Consider the following 23,275-nt stretch of genomic DNA (forward strand, 5'->3'; position numbering starts at 1 on the left):
TGATGGAAGGGGCGGCGCACCCTGTTCCCTTTGCCCTTTCTTTCCAATGCCTGATCACCATTCTGGCCTTACAGATCCATTATTTGCCGGTTGGGTTTGGCCTCTACTTGCTGGCTTGGTGGCTCGGTGGATCCGATAAACTGCGCAACAAAAGTCAGTCTTTTGCTTACAGGATGCGGATGGCTTGCAGCTCACGCCTTCACCCAATGGCCATTGCCCGATCAGTGCGGCGTTCCTGGCAATCCCTGCGAGCTTTACTGCTTGTGGGCGTCTTGATCGCAACTCGCAACAAAGGCATCCCGAATTTTGTGCATCGTTGCCCGTTGCCGTCAAGCCCGCCGCCTCAAACCTCACATCTGCTGCTGGGGACCTTGGACCACTGACAGCACGCCGTTACCACTTTCTCTCATACGAATCTTGCAGACCGCAAAGTTCCCCCAGATTTCTCGCTTTTCCTTCGCTTCTCGCCTTCTCGCCTTCTCCCAGCTTCCAGCTTCCAGCTCCCTTCCCACGAGACTCGCATTGCGACCCTTTCCTCTTCGCCTCTTGCGCGCCCCATTCAAATACCTCAGCTCATCCCGCTTCCCACCCTCTTCTCTTGTTTACTTTCACTTCTGCCTCTTACTTCCGGAACATACCCTCCTCCACCATATCATATGTCGACTTCATCTAATATCCATCCCGTCGCTTTCTCATATTGACCTCTGGGATTCCTTCGGCGCAGGGTTCGGATCTAACTGCCCACTGTTTGCTATCTTTGCCAGCCTCGTTCCATCACTTGGAAAGAAAAGGAAAGGGAAAAACTACATATTCTTTGGGACTTTTGTCTTTGCGCCTCTCAAAATATGTCATTTGTCTCTCAGGAACAGCATCAGCTTCCCACTCCCTCTGATACACCCAAGGCAATGGAGCAAGACGAACCTTTGCCAGTTTCGTACCCCCACCATTCGACCACCTGGACCCCGGTCGATGGCGTGACTCCAATCTCAACCAATCCGTCGAGGAAGCGTTCTCGTGACGAGACTGCGTTCGACGTCGAAGCGGACGGCTCTTATTTCGCGTCGGTCGACACCCCGGCTCCAATCCCCGAAGAAGAACCCATTTACGGAGAGGGAATGGTCTTACTCAACCCAAAGACAGGCTTGTCGGTGTCGGCGGAGAGCCAGACGGGCACATGGTACGAAGAGAAGGCAGATGAAAAGGCACTCAAGGAAGAGATTGCCGCGGCGTACACCCGGCCCAAGTTGCCGACCAGCCGCAAATCAGTCAGGCTGTCTCAAACCTCGCTGCGCCTACCAATCGAGACCAACATCGCCTCTGCGCCTGCTAGTCCACCAAAGACTGCCGTAGATCGACCAGAGTTTGACGAGGCGACCATTGCGCTCGGTGTCGGTTGGACCAAGATGGAGTCGGAAAGCGAATCAATGCAGGCCGCTGCCAGAGGCTGGGCAAAGTATTTGGACAACCACTATTCTAGATATATTCACGGCGCACAAATTCTCCTCAAGAATGCTGGACTCGACGCCTACCTTGTCGGCTGCCAGGAAGGCTTTTTCCTCTTCAGTGAAAGCCTGTTGGAAGGCAAACTGGTCGGCAGAACGTGGGATACGTGCCTGCACAATCTCAAATGCCAACCTATGGTTTTTGAAGGGGATGAGGTATTGCGAGCCGAAAGCACACCAGGCCCGGAGAGTGTTCAGCCGCAGTCGTCTGAGACGGTGCAGATGCAGAACTGGGCAGACTATCATCGGCTGAATCAACCCCCACCAGTCGTTGTCCCCGGCGGCGGTATGGATCTCGACTGAAATATTGCTCATCGAGGTTTCTCTGTTCCGATAAAAACCCCAGTCTGACGTCAAAAATGATCGGGCACTCAATATTTGCGCCCGGGAACCAACTTGGAATGTAATCAGCGCTGAATCATCAGAATCAGCCGCTTGACAGGCCGGGTTAAGCCCGTTGCCAACTAAACGAATTTCCACGTTGCAAACGACTCCAACCAACAAATGACAAGGCCAACTTCTCGTCGGAGATTCGATGGGGAAAGACTGTAAATGTTACAAGTTTTGTCAAGCGCAGCTGTGAGAAGGGCTAGGCCATTTATGCACTCAGCTTACCTGGTTGGTATTATCCAGTAACCTGGTTGATGCATAAAGATTCACCTCACCCTGCAGTGTGTCAGCGCCAGACTCGTTATCTTTGGTGCATAGAGCCTTTCCATCTGCCGCGGAAGACAATTTTTATTTGTCCTGCCGCCTATATGGACAATCTTATACACCGGCACTCTCTAGCGCTGAGACTTTGAACATTGATTATGACAAGCTTCGGAGCCAAGAAGAGGTGGAAACATCACAAGCATGATCGGCTCCTATACTGGGTTGTTGTACCTCTCAGCTAACAATTTGGCGACTATCCCAATACATGCTCCATCTCAAACGCTTCGGCATGAACTGCGTCAAATCCCTCAAACGGGAGCTCAGGTCTTTCAGTTTGTCCAAACTCGTTGCCACTGTCCTCGAGCCACACCCAGGTTCTGCTGTCACCCTCTTCTTTCCCGCCGAATGCAGTAACACTATTCGTCGCCTCACCCATCTGTTTGAAGGCTTTGTGTTGTTTCTGCACCGAAAAGCTCATATCCCGTCCGCCAGCTCCAGCACCTGCAAGTCGGCTGTTGTTCCACTTCAATGCCCAATTATCGGCCATTGATTTTGGAACTTTATATGTTGTGACCTTCAGTCTCTTTGGCCTCTCTCCATCCCCCCTGTTCAAGACCCTAATGTCTCCATCAATATGCTGCACAAGCTCCACGGTCATGTATTCGCCAATACTCTTGGCTAGAATGACCGCGTCGGGGGTCGAGAGGAAGGCAATGTGATCGTCACCGCTCTGCCAGCCGCCGACAAGATAGTACACGTCCTTGCTTGACGGGGTTGTGGAGTGGTAAATTTGGAAAGGAATTCCTTTTGCTGCAGATGTAGCGAGGGCGCAGGCTCGAGTCCACGTTGCCGTGAAGGAGTCGGGTAGGTTGGAAGTCAACGACGGGTGTAGGCGCACCGTCGCCAATTCGAGCAGCGGCATTTCTTACCAAAGAACTTGATTACTGGCTAGTAGTTAGACAATAGATATAAATGAGACGAGCGTGATGACTCGTGGGAAGTTGAGATTTTTCATCGTATCTCGACAATCCAGAGCTTTAAATGCATTTGCATCTCATGGAATACTCGCAGACGCTGTCTTTCCTCTGGTTGTGCGGTCTCACACCTCTGTGTCCACTCGAATGGCACTGTTTCGAGGCAATTTGTTGTTTGGGGTAGCCGCTCCAGTTGTGACGCTACAGAGCGAGCCATGATCGGCGTTGCAGATTCCAGATACAGAACACAATGTCTCAAGGGGGTTAATAGTGGGTGAGCTGGTCTCTTTTTGGGCTGTGCGCATTGAATACTGATCGATACGCAGGGTGCTGACGCAACCATGGGACCGTCAGCAAAAGTGACCATGGAGGCTAGGTGGGCACCAGCGATTGGAGGATGCTACCAGAGATGGCCATCAGCTGATATTGGTTCTGGTGGTGACCTGGTCCGCCGTATTAGTAGGGTCGGCTGTGAGATAGAGATACGCAATTATTTGTCAGCTTTTCAATACACGTGACTCGTGGTCAGGCAGTCAGGCTTTGCTGCAACGACTTCGTCCTCTTTCTATACGAAATCCACCACATTCAACTACCTTGCTGCCCATCTACTTGTAGTACTTACAAAGGTTTCTTTCCACTAGCGGAAGAGAAGCTAGTCTCCACACTTTCTGATCACCCTGATCATGGAGACCCCACCCGCAGATCTCCAGCCACCTCTGGGTGATCAAGACAATTGGCACGGTGTCGCGGACGCAAAGACGAGAAAGCGTATACAAGACAAGCTGGCTCAGCGTGCAAGACGTGGGTATCCTTCAACCTCCTGTGTTCGCCAAGAACTTGTAGTGTCGCACCACTTTACATTTTCCCTCGAATCGAGCTGTTCGTCGTTTTGTCTCTTGCTTGTGGCCGGTGATGCAATAACCTGGAACTCGATGTACTTGTTCAGGTTATCCCAAGCTTCTGCTTCTGCTTTGTCTGTCGCTTGATGCGCAGAACTCATGCTAATTCCTGTTTCAGGCAAACGAATTCGAGCGGCCAAACAGGATACACACGAGATGGATCATACAAGTCGTGCCACGCAAACAGAAGACCGTACTCCCTCCAGCCTTGACGTCCTTGCTCAGGTTGGATCTCAAATCAGTGTTGCCACCATGGCATGTTTCGAGAATTTTCCAGCTTCCTCGATGGGGCACACGAGTCCGTCACCTCAATCCTCAATAGCTGCACAAACTACCAACCTCAGCTATGAGATTCGTCCCTCACCCACCGTGTTCAGCGCCTTGTTTATCAACGGCATGATTCTAGGCTTGAAAGCTTGCTCGGCTGTTCCGGCACTATCCCCCCCTGCTTCTTCCACCGTGCCACTGTCGTTACAACCCACGCCGACTCAACTGCTCACGATTCATCAACCGGGCATAGACAGATTTCCCTTTTCCAAAATGCGAGATAACCTCATCAATATGTGTGCCGTCATTGACGAAGAAGAATTCACCCGAGACCTATTCACTATGCCAAGCTTCAACATCGTGCCTGGCCTCGCCACGTGGGACCCTAAAGCCTGGAAGATTGAGAGTTATTTTGCCGTCAAATGGGGCTTCCTGTTCTATTGAGGATCCATTTCCCAGGCCGACGCGTGAAGCTCAAGTTCGATACCGGCACATCTTGTGTAAGTTAATGTCCGGACTGGTCAAATGTGTCATTTTCTTAGTTCTTCGACCTCAGTTTAACCCCCTTCCACTATCTTAATACTTTTCCGCAACGCTCAGAATCCAGTCGACCACTACCTCGGGCTGGCCAGCCATGGGGCAGTGATCGGCCTTGATACTCGTCACATCAACCTTCCTCCCGCTCTCCTTCTCAATCCGGTCAATCCCTTCTCTCTGAACGTTTGCTGGGATGCACAGGTCCTTTTCGCAGAGCAAATACGATACTGGGATGTCTTTGTACCCGGCATGGGTCAATTCGCCAACGAAACTAAGAGCGGAGTGCCTGGGGAACTTCCTTATCCAGGCGGCACCTTCTTCAAGGGGAAGATCGGAAAATACGATAGCTGCTGATGCTTCGGCCGGATCATGATACATCCAGCCGTTCTCCTGTTTTCATGGTGCATATCAGCAGAGGGAGCTTCAAGACAACAGGAAACAGAATGGTGGAAACTTACATCAACCTTCAAGTCCAATTGCTGCTCTTTGGGAACATCTCCCAGAACGTCCTTTGCTGTCTGCCCAATAGCTGGCACCAGAGCCGTCATGTACGCCAAATTCACAATCCCGCCCTTCTTTCCCTGTTTCTGCCTTTCTTCTTTACTCAATCCCTTGGTGCTCTCTGTCACAGGGACGCCTCCATACGAATGACTAACGAGGATCACGTCCTTTCCTTGGTCTGCGAGCTTCTGGACCTCCTTGGCGATGAAGCTGGCGTCGTCATACATGGTTGGTGGTGCTCCTTCCCGAGGTTTTCCGCTTGCAATGCCCACACTTGGCTTGTGAAGGCCTTTTATTTCGTACCCTTTTGCGGCTATGGGGTTGATGACTGTGTCATAGAACTCGGGCAGGGCGAAGGAACCCGGGACAAGGAGAATTGATGGCTTCGACATTCTGCTTGAGATTGAAGGTTTGGTGTGAAAATACTGTGTCCTTGCTCGGTTTTTTGTTGTGAGAGTCTTGTTGAAGCCTATGGTAGCGGTGCGACGATTCCTTCATTTATACCTTGCCATCTCCCAACTCTTCACCCGAACGGACGGACAATTGACCTTGGACCTGACCTTGATTTGAAATTGCTGGTCTAACTTCTGACCTATATCTATGCTTTCTTGGCTGATTCTGGACTGCTGGCCTTGTTTCTGACTGTCAGAAAAGCGGGCCGACAGATATCTTATTGGACCATGTTCAAGCGGATAGCCGTGGCTAAACTTGAGGCTCACTAGGCCTGACCGCCGGTTCACCTTCCATTCCAGGTGACCTCGCGCCGCTTTTGCTCAGGCTGGCTCGCGTCCGGCTCAACGTCGGGCTCAGGGTCGTCGGCTCTCTCCTCTCTCCTATACCTCTCAATATACCTTCGTCGTTCGGTTTAATGTTTCTCCATAATTCTTTTCGCCTTGTCTGGCTGGGCACTTGCTAGGGTTTCTTCTTGCATCTCCTCACCCTTGCGCTGGTTTCGTTTTGCGACTCAAGAGATACAACTCGTGCGACGGTTCTTTCCTATGAATGCCTACCTACAGATTAGATGCAGGTTCATGAGATTGATATTCCATGTCCACAACCAAGGGGTGGCGGCGAGCGGGAACTCCTTCACTTGCAACACCGAGTAGCTTTACGTTCTCAAATCAGGAGTCGCAACAATTTATGTCGCTCACCCCAGACAGATGTAGATCGTCTTGTCAGGTATGGGAAGCATTTGGCTTCTGAGAAACCCTGCTCGTAGCAAAAAATTCAAGATATTGTGGAAGAGAAAACACCTGGGATCATTCAATACGACTAAACACTACTTAGCCCGACTCTGCTCACATGTGCTGGTCTGCCAGGCTCTGAAAGAGCCTCCTCCCCCATCTCCGGTGAGGAGCCCCATGGACGTCTAGGGAACGAGGTCTCAAGAACTCTTCTGAACGGTAAGGTTGCCATGCTCGTCGTGCTTGATGGTCACGTCGTTCGGGAGTTTCGTGAAGTCAACGGAGACCTTCATGCCGATCTTGGCGACATCGATGATGTTGCCTGGCGTGTAGTCACCGAATGTGACCCAATAGGTGTTGGTTGGCTGGATTTGATATTGAACATGGGGCTCTGGAACGAAGGTCACTGTCGGTCCAGTCTTTCCCCCGCCGGCGGAGCCGCCCAAGCCAACCACGTAATGGTCTAACCACGAGAAGGAAAGAAATTAGCTTGAGGGTGGAAGGAATATGCTGTCGAGTTCGGCTTACTGTTTTGCGCATCTTTGGTAGTAAAGCTTCCGTCAGTGTCGATCTCGAAGGCATTGACGAATGAACTGTCAGCCGCCTTCGGGCCGAATTGAGGAACCTGGTCGACAACAGTGAAGGGCAATGTCGTCCCCGGAACCTGCGTTCCGTCTGCGTTCTGGATGCCTAGCGTGACCGGGGCCATGCCTGCTACGGAAACGGTGACTCCATCGGCAGGTGTACCCTGAGCTGAACCACACATGGCAAAGTATTCTGTGCATCGCTGTCAGTTCATGTACAGGAGAGTGACGGCGACACTGAAAAGGAAAGGAAAGAGACTTGCGCTCGAATATGCTGACAGAGACCGTCTGGCTGTCGGCTGCCCCTTTGTTGACGAAGACATTTTGCCAAATCTTATTTTGGACTTTGCCCGTGACTTTGGGTATCTCGGTGAAGAAGGCATAGGTCTGCTGGCTGCCAGAGTTGTTCACCACGTGGATTGTGAATTGATTAACCATCTTGTCGGATCGAGGGCCAAGTCGCAGGTGCTGATAATGTTTCAGTCAAGTGGAAGTAGTGATTGCTGTTGTTGACGGAGCAGAAAAGTGTCAACACAGGGAAGGCAGCCATATTTATATACCCTTGAAGCGCTGAACGCTGTTGAAACAATCGGCACGCGGGCTACCCGGTTTTGGCACTGAATCAGGTCTGGATCCCAACATCTCTGTACACGTTTCTCGTTTTCTCGCTGCAGGGCCCTAACAGGCAATGGCTTTTGGAAGTGAGGTTGTTCCATGGCGAGCTGAAAAGTTGAGCATCGAGCACTCCATGCACACATTGTGTGGTGTCGATGGCGTAGCTGAATGCACCTTTGGCCAGGCCACATCCAACATGGCCAGCACTGTGTTCGATCCACAACGGGAGACGGTGAGTTGACATGAACATGACCAACCAAGAAAAAGAGAGGACGGGCATGACATGTTCTCATGCTGGATGCTCCTGCGCCTTGTCAATGGCCGTGGTCAGCCTCAGATGAGACCTCCGGCAAATGCTTGCTTCCATTTGAGGCCAGTTCCGCTGATCATAGGTCTGCCAGCCATGAGCTCGAAGTCAATAACCATTTGCAATCTCTTCCACATCCTACCACAGCCAGCCAGCCATTGCAAGTATGCTCTCGAGGTGGAACCGACGTCGCGGACAGGCAACAACCGGTATGCGTTGTCCAATGAGAATTACATCTGATCTAGCATGAGACAGAAACATTCCCCCCGTCGCCAACAAGCTCCACCCTATTTGTGCAGCTGAACTGGACCCCGTTTCGCCTGTATGCGGGGGGACATGACCATGCTGCGAAGTGGCGCACTGGCTTTCGAACTGGATCATGCTATTTGCAGCTCCGGGATCAACAGGATATGAGCCTCTCGCCCGTCTTTTAGAGCCTAGACCTCTGACACTCACATATCTCAGCTTGCGCCATCCGCCATGTTCTCAACGAAATGGGCTACAAGGTATGATGATCGACTTGAGTACACTCCTGTCATGTGCCTCGCTGAACCGGGCATGCTTCCACACAGCTCCGCTGTCGTTGTAGAGAGGTACAATCACGAAGGGGTTTCAGCTCGCTTTGTGCTCCAGCTACAACTTATGCGAAATCGGGTTGCCAAGTCTAGACCACCTTCGCATGAGATTTTAGGCGTCGACTGCGCCTTCTTGATCTGATTGACCGTCTCTTGCGATCTTTGCCGGTCTGGACCTCGAGTCGTCCCAGGAAACAAAAGGGGGAGACACTCGACCTGCCCTTCTGATGCCGCATTGATCACTGCTCAACTCTTGCCATATTCGTCGTGCAGGATCAAACGCGGGTCTTTCAAAAGGCGGAAAACATGACGCGAGATATCCCAGACGACTTTACCGCTGTTCTACCGCCAACATGGATCATCACCATCAACAATCAGTCCAGCCAGAGTCAAAATTACGCAATCTTTTCCGAGGCGCCACTGATTGACAGCTCGACCAAGCCTGACAAGGTGTACAACAATGTGATTGCAGTGGCCGACAACGTCTCTGCACACAGTGGCCTGGGGGTCTTTGAAATCAGGAAACAGCTTCAAGCGACATGCGGGAGGCTTGTTCTATCCGGTGGCGACAATTCGACCCTGTTCAGCGAGAACAGCCCCAATCCGCCGGATGTGGTGTCGATCGTCGAGGTCGTTGACAGGTGTTCAATTACACTAGGCAAGACCCTTCCCGATGGGACGGATAGTCCTGGAACGAAATGTGTTGTCCAAGTCACCAACAATGAAACGCCAACATTCAAAACCCCGTCGTTGACAGGAGGCAAGGCTGGGGCTTTTGCAGTCCAGACAGGCAATGACTTTACCAGCCAAGACGCTAAGAGCAGTGAGCAGCCTGACACTCTCATGACCCCATGTTATCTGACATCTTCATAGTGCATTACTTCGTTGGATTCGGATCATCCATGAACAAAGACGTCGGCCCATTTGCCATATTCGTGCCGGCGCCGGTTCAGACATACCAAATCACCCCACAGGCAAAATTCAAGATCCTTGTTGCTGATCTTCTGCCCAAGGCTGTTCTCACCGATGCCCAGAAAGCTGCGGCCGCGCTCGAGATCGATTTTGCTAAACTGGGAGTCGATGCTGTCGTGGTTGTTCACGATGACAACAACAATCTCACAATTCAGAAGCCTGGTCCAGACCTAGGCTGAGTGGAAGAAAAGGTGCGAGTCTCACAGTGATAGCCGGGGTGGGCAGCAGCCACCTTCAATCATAGTTCTTATTAAACTGCTGCAACAAGTTACTCCATTTAATTCCACTGAGGACCTCATCGATGGCCGTATCCAGAGTCAGTTTCAAATCATCCTTGAACACGAACAAGCGTCCGTCGTCCGCAGCCCACAAGTAGAACTTGGCATTGTTCGCCGTGAGGAGATACAGCTCGCTGTTTGTATCTTTCAAGATTGGTCTCAAACCATCGATGGCAAATTCATCTGCCAGGTTCGCTTTGCCAGGGTCGAAATAAGTGTCGAGGCTCATATCCTTCGGATCATTGCTCCAGGTATAGCCGGCGGGGTAGTTTTGACCTAGGTCGACAAATACTGGTTTGCCTGGCAGAGGCCGAGGCGCCTTGTTCTGGTCTCTTGCTGCTTGGACGCTTTGCTCCTGAAATCATCAATTTGAGGTAGCCAGTGTCGGATGGGCAGCAACTCACGCTGAGATCAGAAAGGGCCGGAGGGTTTGACATGGCGCCTGGAGGGGGAGAACTTTCCTGCAGCTTTGTGAACGACGCGTGGAATGGACAAATCACATGATACGTACAGCCATCTTCAGATAGGTCTTCAACGCGATTCCACCGTCACAAGTGATCCTCTGCAAGCTTGCTTGACAGTTTCCAGACGACTCTGATGATGGCACCTTTTGAAGCAAAAACGATTACCGCCGTACCAGGAGACCAGTCCCTTACCGGTGACCGCGAAAGATGGTGGACGATGCGCAGCGGGGTCAGCAAAAGTTCACTGCAACTCGTCTGGTGATGGTGCCCCTTTAGCGATGAATCACATGCGGGAATTTCACAACACGCTCAGCTTGCCTCTTGTTTGGGTGGCTTGACCGAGATCTTGAGGCTGGCTGTACCTGCCAGCAGATGACATGGGTGTATGCATCAGATGCCAGGTTGGTTGGTTTGCGTCTTAGATCGGCTAATATCACTGTAAGCAAAAGATGTGGTTCCGGTTGTTGCTGCAGAATTAGAAAACACGGTCTAGGTCACCAAAGGTCAATTGGTGGCGTTTCAACTTGCAGCAGGTTTGGCAGAGAAAACATCATCCGCCTTAGCACCCGTGCTAGCGAGGCACCTAGCGGGTGTCTAAGCATCTGCACAAGGGGGTTTCCCCGCAAACTTTGCCAAGACAGCTACCTAAAAAGCACCTCCTGCGTGTGACACGTTCAGCATCTGTAGGCCCTCATACCATGCATGCCTTGTGAGATTGTTACACAAATCAGCCGAGCTCTTCTACATTGCGGATTCTTTCGAGGGTATTTCCCGGAGTACGGAGCCAAGGCCTTTACCGCTCGTAGCTAAGATACATCTCGTATTCTTCCGCTGCAGGCAAGTGATCCCAGAAGGATGAGACATGTGAGCCCTCATAAAGGCTCAGCTAGCCATATACTGATGAACTCTATCCGTACTCGCCGTGGCTGGAGCTGAAGACTACATGAATGATAATGATGCCGGTGACCGTTACCGTACATGGGCGCCCCACTCACTTCACACTGGCTGCTAATGGTGAACTGGGCCTTCCCCTTGTATCACTTGCTCAGCAAGTGACTGTAAGCTGAACTTCTATACTCACTGTGCCATGGACAGACAGTCCGAGGCTTGCGCTATCACAGATAGCCACTCGAACGAAAGTGGGTACACTCACTTGACCAACTGCCATTCCCCAGGGACTTTGGCTGTTGGAAGGCACCTTGCTATGAAGACACTCCTCCAAGCCTTATCTGCCTCGACGGAGGACTAACATCTTCGCATGAAAGATGCTTCCTAAAATTGAGCATCAAACTTTTAAAACATTGTTACCTGCTGCACTGCTGGAGCAAGATCGAAGCTTTAGGCCTCGCGCACAAGAGACATCCACCTCTGGGTAAGACGGCCGATCCAACTGACATCCAGCAGGAACTCTGTCAAACATGGCCAGCATCGACTGGGACAATTTCACAGCATTTGCGGGAGCAGGACTCTTACGGTCAACCATATTGCGGCCCTCTCGAAACGCAGACGGGACTCTAAATCTAGAGCAAGATGTTCTAGGATTCTACCAATGGCTGGACATCGTGCGCCGGACTGGGCTCCCAGGCGCAGATGCCTGCGGTGTACCTGAGAATCGACAACAAGCTGTTCGCGACCTCTTGGACGCATTCTTTCCAACTGGGTAGGTCTTGCCAACGCCACGCGAACGTCTCAATTATGCAGCATATCCTCTGGTCATTTCAGTGGACTCTAGCAAACGGCTCCCACAAGGGCTCTGCTATATTTTGAGATGCCTGCCTGGCTTCTCTGCTCTGATCAAGAGACTAACGTCGAGCAGGCACGGTACCCCCGAAGGCCGCGCAGAACCAGTCCGTGTCCTTGATACCCCTAATCCGGACGGCTCTCGTACAGCACAGCCGAGGACGGTCCACCTTGGTCCTCAGGACCTCGCCCTCCAGATCATTGACGGGCCGTCAGCACTGGCCTACGTCTTCAGCGTCGTGCAGCCCACTATTGCAAACCCCCAGTGGGACACTTATTTCCTACCATTGCTTGTCTTCTTCAGCAGGTTTTTGTACCTGGCATATGTATCGCCTTCGCCAACTGGAGGGACCGGGCCGGTACATCAGATTTCAGATGTGCCCTTCATGAGTTGTATCATGTATGATGCTGCATCTGCGCCGCACCCTTCTTACATGCTCGGCAGTACCTGGGCCCTCAGCTCGAGCGTCGGTAGTGGAGTGAGTCTGTTCTCGCCTAATTCTTGTCGTTCTTGTTGCCCCTTTGTCCCGGAAAGAGCGTTCTGTCAAGACCTTTCGTCTGCGTTTCAGTTCAAGGAACGCTAATAACGTGGCGGGAACAACAGATGGTGTCTCGTGCGGCCCGTGAGCCAATGATTGATGGGTGGCGGCGGCTACAGTTGCTGGAAGCAGCTCTGGCCAACAATCATCCGCCCTTGCCTGATCATCTTCCCGTGGAGCCTATCGCATTGCCTGCACTGGCAGAGGAATTGTACAAAGACTTTGTCGGACGAGGACTTCGACACCGCACCGCGCTAATCCCGGCCGACACGTCGAACCTGATGTTTACGACGATCTCGGGTGCCTTTGTCGCGGCCTACGCAGCTCAAGGAAGTGGGGTGTGCGTGCCCCTTCGTGCTGGAAATGTTTTGAGCGCGACGCCTACCCGGTCAACCCTGTTGACACTAGCTTCGAATTTGGTTCAACAGAGGTGGTCATCAACTTTCAACCCAGCATCGCCGGCATTCTTGCAGAGCCTGCAGGACTTCTTACACCATTTCCTGGTACCACACATGTTTCCACCTGGGATCCCTCCAACTCGGCCAAGTTTGGTCCTCCCGGAGATCACCATAGTGCCTGCGTCAGTACAACCTTTGATTCAGACTCAAATGGCTACCATTTGGACAGCTTTCGGCACTGCTGCAGTCACCAGGCTGACTGCCTTCTTCAACGATCGAAGATTCTATGGCCCATCAGAGTTGCGTTGGACCCCCTTTGGAAGGTGCGCCGAGACATATCCTTTCGGGGTGGTGCTGCCCAACTATTTTCCAGGTATCGAGATGGCACGGATTCGTGGCTTCGCGATCGAGAACAGGGAGGTTGGTGCGTCACTGCAGCTTGAAGCGCATTTCAATTCCGCTCAGCTTGACATTGCGCCCGGCACCACAAATCGCAGCCCGTAAGTCAACCCGCGCCCTGGATGGAGCCTGTCAAAGTCGTGCTACATTTTCTGACGTACATTTCCATCAGGTACCGTTACCCGTGCCGTAACTGCACAAGTCTCATACCTCTGTGGACTATGGCGCCAAGGCAACCGCCATGCCCCCTGTTCAATGCCACGCCAGGGCCTACGTATGATGCCGACCTGATTCGCACGCCGAAGACACGGGCTCCGACCTGAAGATTTTAGGCATTGTTGTCGTCGCGGCCGTGGGGACAGACGGCAGCTGCATCGTCAGCTCTTTACACACTTTCTATTTGTTAAAGCATGCCTACAAGTGGGCAACAGTGCACTATCCCAACGTTGTTTCTTCTCGTGTAATTACGTGCTGAGGGACCTCCCAACTTGAGCCTTTTCTGTGCTACCTTCCAACGTCCATAATTTAGCTCCCTTTTTCAAACGACGCAGCCGTTTCAAGGTTTCGCCCTTTCTAGAGCCTGTGCGGATGCCACACATTCTCCCCGCTTTCCCCCGGTCACTAGCACGAGGAGCTGTATCTTTGATTGGTTATTCCATGGAGACGCGACAACTCAAGTGCTTAAGCTTCCGTCTGGTGGCTGGCTGGAGAGCCCCAGGACGGGCATGGTGATTGGCGGAGAGCAACCTATGTGGTGGCTGTCCGGCTGGCTGGCTGGAACAAAGTAGTATGATGAGGCTGTTCTGCGCTTCATTTCACGCTCATGGCTGACCAAAGATAGAGGGCCAGACCTCCAAGGGCTCGAAGCCGCCCAACAATCTTGACAGAACAGCAAACACAACAAAGACTCCATTCCATCGAGGGTAGACACGGTGGCAGTATGGGTGACGGTAACTCCAGCAGAATTGTCCCGCAGTATTTTGCTGAGGCTGTCGGAGCTTGGTCCCTACAAGTTCACTACTCAGCCGGCCATGAAATGAGAGTGGTTCCTTATCCCCCCCCCCCCCCCCCCCCCCCCCCCCCCCCCCTATTTGAAGGATGTACGACAACGTAGACCATATACAACTAGTTGACATGATCACCACGCATCCTGGCCTTGACCCGAAGGGTGCTGGAGGTTCTCTGCCCAGGGGTGACTGAGCATGTGGTCGATGATGATGGGCACCGACCCTTCGTGATATTCGTAGGGCGCCCTGTCGTCCGCATTGTCTCCATTCTGCCAATGAGGCTGCGACCAACCGACAACCACCTGATTGTTGTCGCACCAGACGGGGACCATCTTGCTATTCGAACCGTTGTACAAAATGGAGCCGGTGAAAATCCAGAATTTGACTTCCTTGCCAATGGCTCCGATGGCCCAGCAGGGACGACCCTTCTCGACACCGTCTGCGAGATCGCACCATGCTTCAATCTGCATTCGCACCGCCCTCCACCGCGCGTTCGACGTGTAGTTGTTGGGCGAACCTCGTTTTGCCTCGAAGTAGATCAACGGATGATCTACCGTGTCGCATTGGTTCCCATTTTGGCGCAGCCGCGACACCAGGAGGTCAGAGCGGTTCGACTGAGTGTCGAAATCATTCGGATAGGCTTCTGGAGAAATTTGCCAAGGTCCATTGTTAGGATTGTGTGTCTTGTTGGCTTCCATGGCTTCCCTCAGAATTGAGTTCCAGAGTCCCGAGACTTTCCACTCCCGGAGGAAAAAGGCGTTTGTGTATATGGTCTGCTGTGCCATCATGAAACGAGGGGGGATGGTCAATAAACAGTGAAGAAGCTTTCAATGAATCGCTTCAGAGGGAAGAAGAAGAAGAAGAGCAGAAGTCGAGCTTTGACGACCAAGTTCAACAAGACTATGAGGGAACCACGGGCGATAAATGTACCGTGTTTGACAAATCTCCACGTTCCAGGCCACAGCAGTGCATCTCAATCAGCCAGCCACTATAACACGACAGTCAGCCAATGCACCAAAACGCCCAGCTTCGCATCGTATCAGTGCCCGAGCATTACGTGTGCGGTATCTGGCATCTGATCGAGCCCTGCCAATTTTGCGCATTCGACTGAATTTGGGCAAAAACTCAAAGATCCTGTCACCAGAGCGCCAATTCTGATTTGCTGACTGTCGGACGCAGCAGTCCTGGAAGACAATCTGCCTCATCCTGCCTCCTCTAGACTTAGCGTCCCACCTCGCTGTAGTCCCTGCTGTCGTTTTCCAGGCTAGGTGACGATGTCCAGGTAGAGGAGCCAGAATAGGAAAGGGTGAGACAAGAGTGGTGGTGGAGCACGGCTGCGCAAAGGACAAGTTTGGAGCCCAATTGCAATAGATATGGTGTTTGTGTCCAGCTATTCTTCCCAATGAGGTGTCTGTGGGTCTGCATTGAGAGGAGATGGACCCGTGCATAGCCCACCTGGCATTATGTTGAAGCAGGACGGTGTAGGTCCACCTCAACGTCCGTGGGCGAGGCTGCGATACATTTCCCCGACGCGCCACGACAACCCTAAACAGGCAAGGAAAAAGGCGCTTTGCAGCACCTCAGCTGAGCCACACGGTTGGGGATAAAGGCCGCCGCCGGGCTCCAGGCCTCGTTCGAACTTTTCAGCATCGCCATGCACACATCCCGTTGGCTAGACGCGCATTGTGGGATAGCGCTAGACATCAAGGGGGGGGATACTCTGCGCGAGAGTGATCCGCCGTGTGGGCTATAATAATATCATTTTCGAAAAATGCAAGAGGTCGCTTCAAGATTTGCACCATGTGTGTCTGGTACGGTTTAGCGGTGTGGAAGAAGGGCAGCTGAATCCCCTTCCCCGCTCCCCCCGTTGAACGGGTCAAACATTCGCAAGACTGTCAGTAATGGAAAGGCTCTAACTAACCAATTTAGAGAAAAGGGAACTTTTGTGACCATTATTACGTCAACTTAAATTGGGTGCCAAGTTATGGGTACTGTAGGCTAGGGCAGAGGACGATGAATTGGCAATTATAGGCGGGTGCGCTCAGTCACGTGTAGGAGCATCTCAGGTTGAAGCAGCGAGGCTCAGGACCACGCTCATAAGCCACCAACCAACCATAGGTCTCCGGCCATGTCGACAGGATCCCGTTACATTGGACACGAGCTGTTGCCCGCAAGGTAGGATTCGAGGGAAACATTGCGGCAGGATCGGCAAAGATGAAGGATCCCCGCATGGACCACATAGGCTTTGTCTGTTGGGCGCAACGTGTGCGATGGCCATTGCACGAGTCCCAGCTCAGCAAATGGAGATTTCGCAGACTTCATTGCTGTCCTCGGAGCCTTCCAGGGCAGACTGAGGATAGGTCTGGGTAGGTACTTTGGATAGAAAACGTCGCCTCCTGACAGCGCCAAGTTCGGTCTCTCTGCACGACGCGACACTTTGTTGTCCCTAAAATACAATGGCCACCGTCATCACCGAACTGCACTCGGGTTGGCAGTGCAGACAGTCTGATGATACCTCTGAGAACGCATGGCTCCCGGTATCGAAGGTTCCAACCACAACGCATCTCGTTCTCCAAGAAAATGGGAAGTACGTCTGAAGATCATCGGGCACGAAGCCAATATTTCTCAAACTCACAACTCTCCCCTAGGATTCCGGACCCCTTTATCGACATGAATGAACTGGCTGTACGATGGGTCGCAGAGAAGTCCTGGACCTACAAGACAAGTTTTAGCACCCCGACAGATAGACAGCCCGATGCAAGGACGGACTTGGTGTTCGCAGGCCTCGACACCTTTGCCACGGTATCTCTCAATGGCCACAAAATCCTCGAGGCCGACAACATGTTCATCGGATACCGCGTCGACGTGACACCTTTTCTCTTACAGCCTTCTTCCGAAGACGATCCCACTGACCCAAATGTCTTGGAAATTGTCTTTGAATCGGCTCTCCTCCGTGGCCGCGAGCTCGTCAAACAGCACGCACATGAACACGATTTCATCGCTCATCAGACAGAGTCGAGCAGGCTCCCTGTGCGCAAAGCACAGTGTCATTGGGGATGGGACTGGGGTCCTATCCTGATCACTTCCGGGCCGTGGAAGCGCGTTTCTCTGGAAACATATCTTGTTAGAATCGACGACGTCTGGTTTCAGGGAGAGGTGAGTGAGGATCTGAAGGTGGTGAAGGGGAAGTTGTTCGCCAGTGTAGGTAGCGGCAAAGGGAACATGGGAGAAGACAGCGTCGTCAAGCTGTCGGTATATCGCGACAACAAGGCCGTGTATGAGGTAGACACGCACGTTGACAAGGATGGCATTGCCACGGCAGAGTTTCGTCTCGAAGACCCGGCTCTCTGGTACCCTCGTGGTTATGGAAAACAGTGGCTCTACGAGCTCCGAGCGATGATATCCACACAGGAGGGCGGTCTTGTCTCCAAATCCAGATCGATCGGCTTTCGACGCTGTCAACTCATCCAGGAACCGGACGAGTTTGGCAAGTCGTTCTATTTCCGCATCAATAACGTCGACGTCTTCGCGGGCGGGTCCTGCTGGATTCCAACGGATTGCTTCCTCCCGAGAATCGGTGCGGACGGGTATAAGAAGTGGATGGAGCTGATGATCGAGGGTAACCAGATCATGACCAGGTATATTCGATGGCTGACCCAGTTCTGGTTTCCGATGCCCAACCATTTGTTTCTCTCTGTGACTTGCCTTGATCTGCTCATACTGCATTTGCCCGAGTTACTTCTAACCTAATGAACACGTCCCAGGATCTGGGGCGGCGGAATCTACGAAGACGACTCGTTCTACGAGGCCTGCGACACGCTGGGCATTCTCGTCTGGCAAGACTTTTGCTTCGCCTGCGCCAGCTACCCGACCTACCCGTCCTTCCTCGCCCAAGTCGAAGAGGAAGCGCGCTTCAACGTCCGACGGCTCCGCTCGCACCCGTCGCTGGCCATCTGGGCCGGGAATAACGAAGACTACCAGGTCCAGGAGAAGCACAACCTGGAATACGACTATGACGGCGACAAGGACCCGCAGTCATGGCTCAAGACCAGTTTCCCCGCGCGGTACATCTACGAGTATCTCCTGCCAAAGATCGTGCAGGAGGAGAGTCCAGGCGCGGTGTATCACCCGAGCAGTCCGTGGGGCGACGGGAAGAAGACGTGGGACCCGACCGTGGGAGACATTCATCAGTGGAATGGTCAGTCGATCCTTTTTTATCTCCCATCCAAGAAGGCAGGCCTCTAATTCTACCGACTCGTCGGGACGCAATAACTCCATCTTGTATTCTTTTTGCCCCTTCATCCAAAAAGATTAAAAAACGCTCATTGCCATTCCATCCATCGTCATCTGATCTTTGTTTAGTCTGGCATGGCTCCATGCGCCGATATCAAGAACTCCCCAGCATGGGCGGGCGCTTCGTGAGCGAATTCGGCATGGAAGCCTACCCGCACATGTCGACCATCGTCTCGGCCATCGCCACGCATCCCCAGCAACAGTACCCCGGCAGCATGACCATGGACTACCACAACCGGGCGATCGACCACGAACGCCGCCTCCTGACGTATGTGGCAGAGAACTTCCGGATCAACTATGACTTGGGGGCGTTCACACACCTGACGCAGGTCATGCAGTCGGACGCCGTGGGGTTCGCGTACCGCTCCTGGCGTCGCGAGTGGGGGGTCTCGTCGTCCTCGAATGCAGAGAAACTGAGAAAGTGCGGCGGCGTCCTCGTGTGGCAGTTCAACGATACCTGGCCGACCATGTCGTGGGCGGTGGTCGACTACTTTCGCGTGAAAAAGCCCGCCTTCTACGCCATCAAGCGCTCCCTGACGCCGCTGGCCGTGGGCGTGAGCAGGCCGTTCCACGAGTGGACGTCGGGACATGTGGATCCGACGCGCGCAGCCACGGACGGGACATGTGACGTGTGGGTGTGCAGTTCGCGCAGCGAGGATGTCACCGCGGACGTGGTCGTGCGGGCCATTTCCATCAGGACGGGGCGGGACGTGGTCGAACCGATCGTGAAGCGCGGCGTTGTGGTCAAGGCGAATAGCACGACCGATATCCTTCAGGGGAGAAACTTGTCCAGTGATACTGCTGGTCCTGGTGATTCTACCCGGTTAACAACAACCACCGAAGCTTCGTCCTCCCCGCCCTTCGACACGAATACATGGCACCCGTACATCATCCACGCGTCGCTCCTCGTGGACAACCGCGTCGTGAGCACCGACACCGCCTGGTCCCACCCGATCAAATACCTCGATTTCACAACCACGCCGCGAGACGTCGTTGTCAGCATCACCACCAATCCATCCTCATGCAGCACCAGCACCAGCACGACCAAGACAATCGCCACCGCGACCATCACCATCACGGCCTCCCGCCCCGTCCACGGCTTCGTGTTCCGCGAATCCCGCGACGGCCCAACCTTTAGCGACAATGGCTTCGACCTCGTGCCGGGTGAGGAGGTTGTTGTCGAGGTTTCCAGTGCAGGCGCGGAACCTCTGAAAGAGGAGGCGCTTCGGTGGACGTATGTTGGGGCCGAGAGTGCGTGTCTTGGTCTTGGGCTTGGGAATCAGAACGGGGGATAAGGGAATACGAATGGGTAAGGGAGTGTGAGAGTTGACGAGTGAGTGAGTGAATGGATGATTCATGCATGACCAAGGGAATGAGGAGAGAGATATATATGTTTTGAAGGGCTCGAGAAAGCGCCTCTCTCTATTGTTTTTGCCTCGTGTCGCTCCTTTCCTTGCGTTATTTGCCTTGCGTTGCCTTGCGATGCATGACCAGTCTGAACTACTCGAGTCGAGTCGAGTTTGATGTGTGATGTGTGATGCGTGAAACGGAGGCCCCCAGGGAATTCTTCTCGTCCTTCTCATACGCAACCAAGAAACATCCTCCCTCTCCACCGCGCGCAAAAAAGGGATGTGGGTGTCCCAGTCTCGACGGTTGACGATAGGATATTTAAATCGACCCGGGCATCTTTTCTCCAAAGCTCTAGAGATTCACACAAACACACACACACACACATGGTTAGAAATCATCTCAAACTCATCCAATTCCAATGCAAATCCAATGCAGTAAATCACACTCGTGTGATCACACTGTATATATACTAGATGAAGAAGGAATTTCTAATGTAAAGAATACGTACGTACCTTGGTCTTGTATTGGACGGCGCCCTCGAGCGGCTTCTCCCAGCTCTGCCGCTGAGAGGCGAATGATTCCCATTCCGGGACGGGGAGTTTGGGGTACTGCGCACGCACACGCGCACACACACGTATCAGGTCAGCGCTTGTGGAGAGGGAGCGGCAAAATGTGAAAAAGCGAGTATCCCGCACTCGACACTTACCAGTCCTAATTTCAGAACCACCTTGCCCTTGTACAGCGGCGTGACACTCATGATGGGCACGCCGCACGTCTGGCAGAAATACCTATTTTCCACAAAGGACGGTGGGGCGTTAGTTCTGTCTGCCCAGGACTTTTTTTTTTTTCTGGGATTCTTGTCCTCCCCAGCCTCCCTGAAAATGCTTGGCTATCGAAACCCTTACCGTTGCAACGGGGTCCCGCTGAGTGTGTCCGGATCCTGTCGTCAAGGGGAAATTGTCCCTGTTAGAAGCAGAGTGAACAACAAGACATCTGGAGAGCGGGGATGGTACATAAAGATCGTGGTGGTGGTGGTGGTGGGGGAGGACGACGACGACGAACAGTGTACATCTTGAGATTGCCTTTGCCCTTGGGGAACTCGACCTTTTCTTCCTCGATGGTCAGGTTGGCGCCGAAGCTGTTGATCCCATAACCCCAGGACTCGGTCAGTAACGTGGTACATCTCCTCGAGTTGGTGTTAGGCACATCCATATCATAAAGAGACATGGCTAGTTCATGACGTAGGGTCAGGTAGAACCTGGGGATCGACCACTCACATGCCACCAGCAACCTTGCGACAATTGGCGCAGTGACAAAAGTGACCCCGGCGCTGTTCGCCAAAGAGGTTGTCGTCGTTGACCTTGACGGCGACAGCTGGGCAGCAAAGTATCAGCGAGCCATGCATATAACAACCCCCGCGCCAAATATGTCCCCAGCACGTGCCATGGCAAGCCACCAGTGACGCACATACCTTTGCAGAGGCACTCTCCTTCCATCTTCTCGTCGGAATCTCTGGGGTTAGTTTGTTGCTTGGTTGCTTGCTGTTAAGGTCCTCAAGTGATCTTTCGTCGGAGATGCGGAATGTGAAACATTCGGTTGGGGATTGCATTTCATAATTCTGAACCCTGGCTTGCCTGGGTGCCCGGTCCTTCTTCCCCTTTCCAATCGCTGTGATGCGGGGAGAATACCTCCCAAACACCCAGATTCGGTAATGGGCAGCGAAGCGGGTACAGAGGCGGGGTTGCAATAATAATACGCGGTCATATCCAGTGTGGAGAGCTCCAAGACCCATGTCTCTGGCTCAAACTCCGTTCAAAGCTTGGTGGCACAGGTTGACAACCTGACCTCCTGTGCCAGCCTGATCACAACGTCTTCGACTCACTTGCGGCCTCAGTGCCAAGTATCGGGGAAATGGAACTTGGCATTGGGCAGCCCTCTGGTCGTTCTCTGGGTAGCTCAGGCAGTCTAGGTTGGCAGCTGGACATGTGGAGGCGAGAGGATGGCGCGCAGAGACAAGTGCGGAAATGCATTCGTGAAGACGGGCACATTCAGGATAACGTCCTGCATAACTCGCAAGACGGTCTGCAACGATCCATTTACTCAGCGAGGTCCACGCGCCAGTCAAAGAGTTCAAGGCGGAAACAGGTCCACCGATGGTGACGAACAGGGAACAACAACTCGACATCTTCTCGCTATGTCGGACTTCAGGATGGAAACCGGTAGCTTAATTCTCGACGATCACAAATGATGCCGTCTGTCGACCTCTGGGCCGGGGCCTGGACATACAGTCTCAAACAGCTGTCACTCCACAACCAAGGAGGCTGCTGTAGCTCGGCTTCCACCTGAGAATGACGAATCATACATCCGTGTCCCTGTTGCTACAGAGGCAAAAGTTGAAGAATCGCCGAGAGGATCCTGACGAGTTTGCGGTTCCGCTTGAGGACGATGTGCAAATCTCGAAACAGGCTGCAAACCTTGAATCACTTTCGAGTCGTCGTAGACAGCCTCCAGAGCCGTGATTGGCCTTGGCCTGCATTTTAGACAACCATAACCGAAAGTCATTTGTCACGTAAACCGTCAATAGCAGTCACCCACCAGACTCGGGATACGAGTTTCCAGCGTATGAGCACTTTCGAGACCTCTCACAAATGTCGAGATCCTTGTTTCCGAGAGGGGCCAGAATGCTCTGATCTCGGAGATGGGCAGATGACGTTATACCGACCCTTGGCTTCAGCTTGTTGAGGGGAAGCCGAGCTCAGCATCCACAGACGAGAAGGGGCCTTGCCCGAAAGCGGGTATATGTAGGTTTGTCAAAGCTGTTTGGATTGTTCTGGCTCTGCGAACTTGAATAAATGCTGGGTGTGAGCAGCGTCATTGCCGGTGACCGGTTGCTGTTCTGCGGGGAAGGCCTACGTACGAGAATCTGCCGGCTCTCTTGTGCTGTCATCCGCGATTCGTCTTTGCTTGCGGGGTGGTCTCAGTTTTGCAGGATAATCCGCAAGGGTTGAGGGGTACGCGTCGGTGGTGGAATGATTTAAAAGGGGTAGGATTGCATGTGCGAATTCGCACCTTGCTGAGCATCCCAGCTCGAACCTAGATAAAGAGAACTTGCCAGCATCCCCTTCCTCCAGCACAAATCTTGCCAAACGCATCATGTCGGTCGTCAGTCAGGTTGTAAGCAGCCTTACGGGCTCCCACCATGAGTATGACCTCGTCGTAGTTGGAAGTGGATTTGC

General features: G+C 52.9%; 11 protein-coding genes across 11 annotated transcripts; 5 read left to right on the forward strand and 6 right to left on the reverse strand.

The window, feature by feature from the left end:
* Positions 1-845: 845 nt before the first annotated feature.
* Positions 846-1,805, forward strand: Z517_02975 (uncharacterized protein; the record flags this gene model as incomplete). Its single annotated transcript, XM_013432083.1, has 1 exon — positions 846-1,805. One exon carries the CDS (start codon positions 846-848, stop codon positions 1,803-1,805), a length of 960 nt encoding a protein of 319 aa, XP_013287537.1.
* A 604-nt stretch (positions 1,806-2,409) lies between these two features.
* Positions 2,410-3,078, reverse strand: Z517_02976 (uncharacterized protein; the record flags this gene model as incomplete). The annotated part of the gene is made up of 1 exon (XM_013432084.1): positions 2,410-3,078. One exon carries the CDS (start codon positions 3,076-3,078, stop codon positions 2,410-2,412), a length of 669 nt encoding a protein of 222 aa, XP_013287538.1.
* Positions 3,079-4,281: 1,203 nt separating this feature from the next.
* On the forward strand, positions 4,282-4,740 carry Z517_02977 (uncharacterized protein; the record flags this gene model as incomplete). The annotated part of the gene is made up of 1 exon (XM_013432085.1): positions 4,282-4,740. The coding sequence occupies one exon, from the start codon at positions 4,282-4,284 to the stop codon at positions 4,738-4,740; it is 459 nt and encodes a 152-aa protein (XP_013287539.1).
* Positions 4,741-4,872: 132 nt separating this feature from the next.
* On the reverse strand, positions 4,873-5,726 carry Z517_02978 (uncharacterized protein; the record flags this gene model as incomplete). The annotated part of the gene is made up of 2 exons (XM_013432086.1): positions 4,873-5,223; positions 5,292-5,726. 2 exons carry the CDS (start codon positions 5,724-5,726, stop codon positions 4,873-4,875), a joined length of 786 nt encoding a protein of 261 aa, XP_013287540.1.
* A 992-nt stretch (positions 5,727-6,718) lies between these two features.
* Positions 6,719-7,540, reverse strand: Z517_02979 (uncharacterized protein; the record flags this gene model as incomplete). Its single annotated transcript, XM_013432087.1, has 3 exons — positions 6,719-6,981; positions 7,047-7,305; positions 7,382-7,540. 3 exons carry the CDS (start codon positions 7,538-7,540, stop codon positions 6,719-6,721), a joined length of 681 nt encoding a protein of 226 aa, XP_013287541.1.
* A 1,365-nt stretch (positions 7,541-8,905) lies between these two features.
* On the forward strand, positions 8,906-9,750 carry Z517_02980 (uncharacterized protein; the record flags this gene model as incomplete). Its single annotated transcript, XM_013432088.1, has 2 exons — positions 8,906-9,422; positions 9,473-9,750. 2 exons carry the CDS (start codon positions 8,906-8,908, stop codon positions 9,748-9,750), a joined length of 795 nt encoding a protein of 264 aa, XP_013287542.1.
* A 55-nt stretch (positions 9,751-9,805) lies between these two features.
* Positions 9,806-10,286, reverse strand: Z517_02981 (uncharacterized protein; the record flags this gene model as incomplete). The annotated part of the gene is made up of 2 exons (XM_013432089.1): positions 9,806-10,204; positions 10,254-10,286. The coding sequence occupies 2 exons, from the start codon at positions 10,284-10,286 to the stop codon at positions 9,806-9,808; spliced, it is 432 nt and encodes a 143-aa protein (XP_013287543.1).
* A 1,445-nt stretch (positions 10,287-11,731) lies between these two features.
* Positions 11,732-13,494, forward strand: Z517_02982 (uncharacterized protein; the record flags this gene model as incomplete). Its single annotated transcript, XM_013432090.1, has 3 exons — positions 11,732-11,973; positions 12,130-12,532; positions 12,658-13,494. The coding sequence occupies 3 exons, from the start codon at positions 11,732-11,734 to the stop codon at positions 13,492-13,494; spliced, it is 1,482 nt and encodes a 493-aa protein (XP_013287544.1).
* A 1,033-nt stretch (positions 13,495-14,527) lies between these two features.
* Positions 14,528-15,181, reverse strand: Z517_02983 (uncharacterized protein; the record flags this gene model as incomplete). The annotated part of the gene is made up of 1 exon (XM_013432091.1): positions 14,528-15,181. The coding sequence occupies one exon, from the start codon at positions 15,179-15,181 to the stop codon at positions 14,528-14,530; it is 654 nt and encodes a 217-aa protein (XP_013287545.1).
* Positions 15,182-16,852: 1,671 nt separating this feature from the next.
* On the forward strand, positions 16,853-19,984 carry Z517_02984 (uncharacterized protein; the record flags this gene model as incomplete). Its single annotated transcript, XM_013432092.1, has 4 exons — positions 16,853-16,983; positions 17,045-18,034; positions 18,161-18,594; positions 18,759-19,984. The coding sequence occupies 4 exons, from the start codon at positions 16,853-16,855 to the stop codon at positions 19,982-19,984; spliced, it is 2,781 nt and encodes a 926-aa protein (XP_013287546.1).
* A 373-nt stretch (positions 19,985-20,357) lies between these two features.
* Positions 20,358-21,648, reverse strand: Z517_02985 (uncharacterized protein; the record flags this gene model as incomplete). Its single annotated transcript, XM_013432093.1, has 6 exons — positions 20,358-20,390; positions 20,552-20,647; positions 20,746-20,827; positions 20,945-20,979; positions 21,102-21,413; positions 21,511-21,648. The coding sequence occupies 6 exons, from the start codon at positions 21,646-21,648 to the stop codon at positions 20,358-20,360; spliced, it is 696 nt and encodes a 231-aa protein (XP_013287547.1).
* Positions 21,649-23,275: the final 1,627 nt, after the last annotated feature.

The sequence above is a fragment of the Fonsecaea pedrosoi genome (genome assembly GCF_000835455.1).
Source record: "Fonsecaea pedrosoi CBS 271.37 unplaced genomic scaffold supercont1.2, whole genome shotgun sequence".
In the NCBI taxonomy this organism is placed as follows: Eukaryota; Fungi; Ascomycota; class Eurotiomycetes; order Chaetothyriales; family Herpotrichiellaceae; genus Fonsecaea; species Fonsecaea pedrosoi.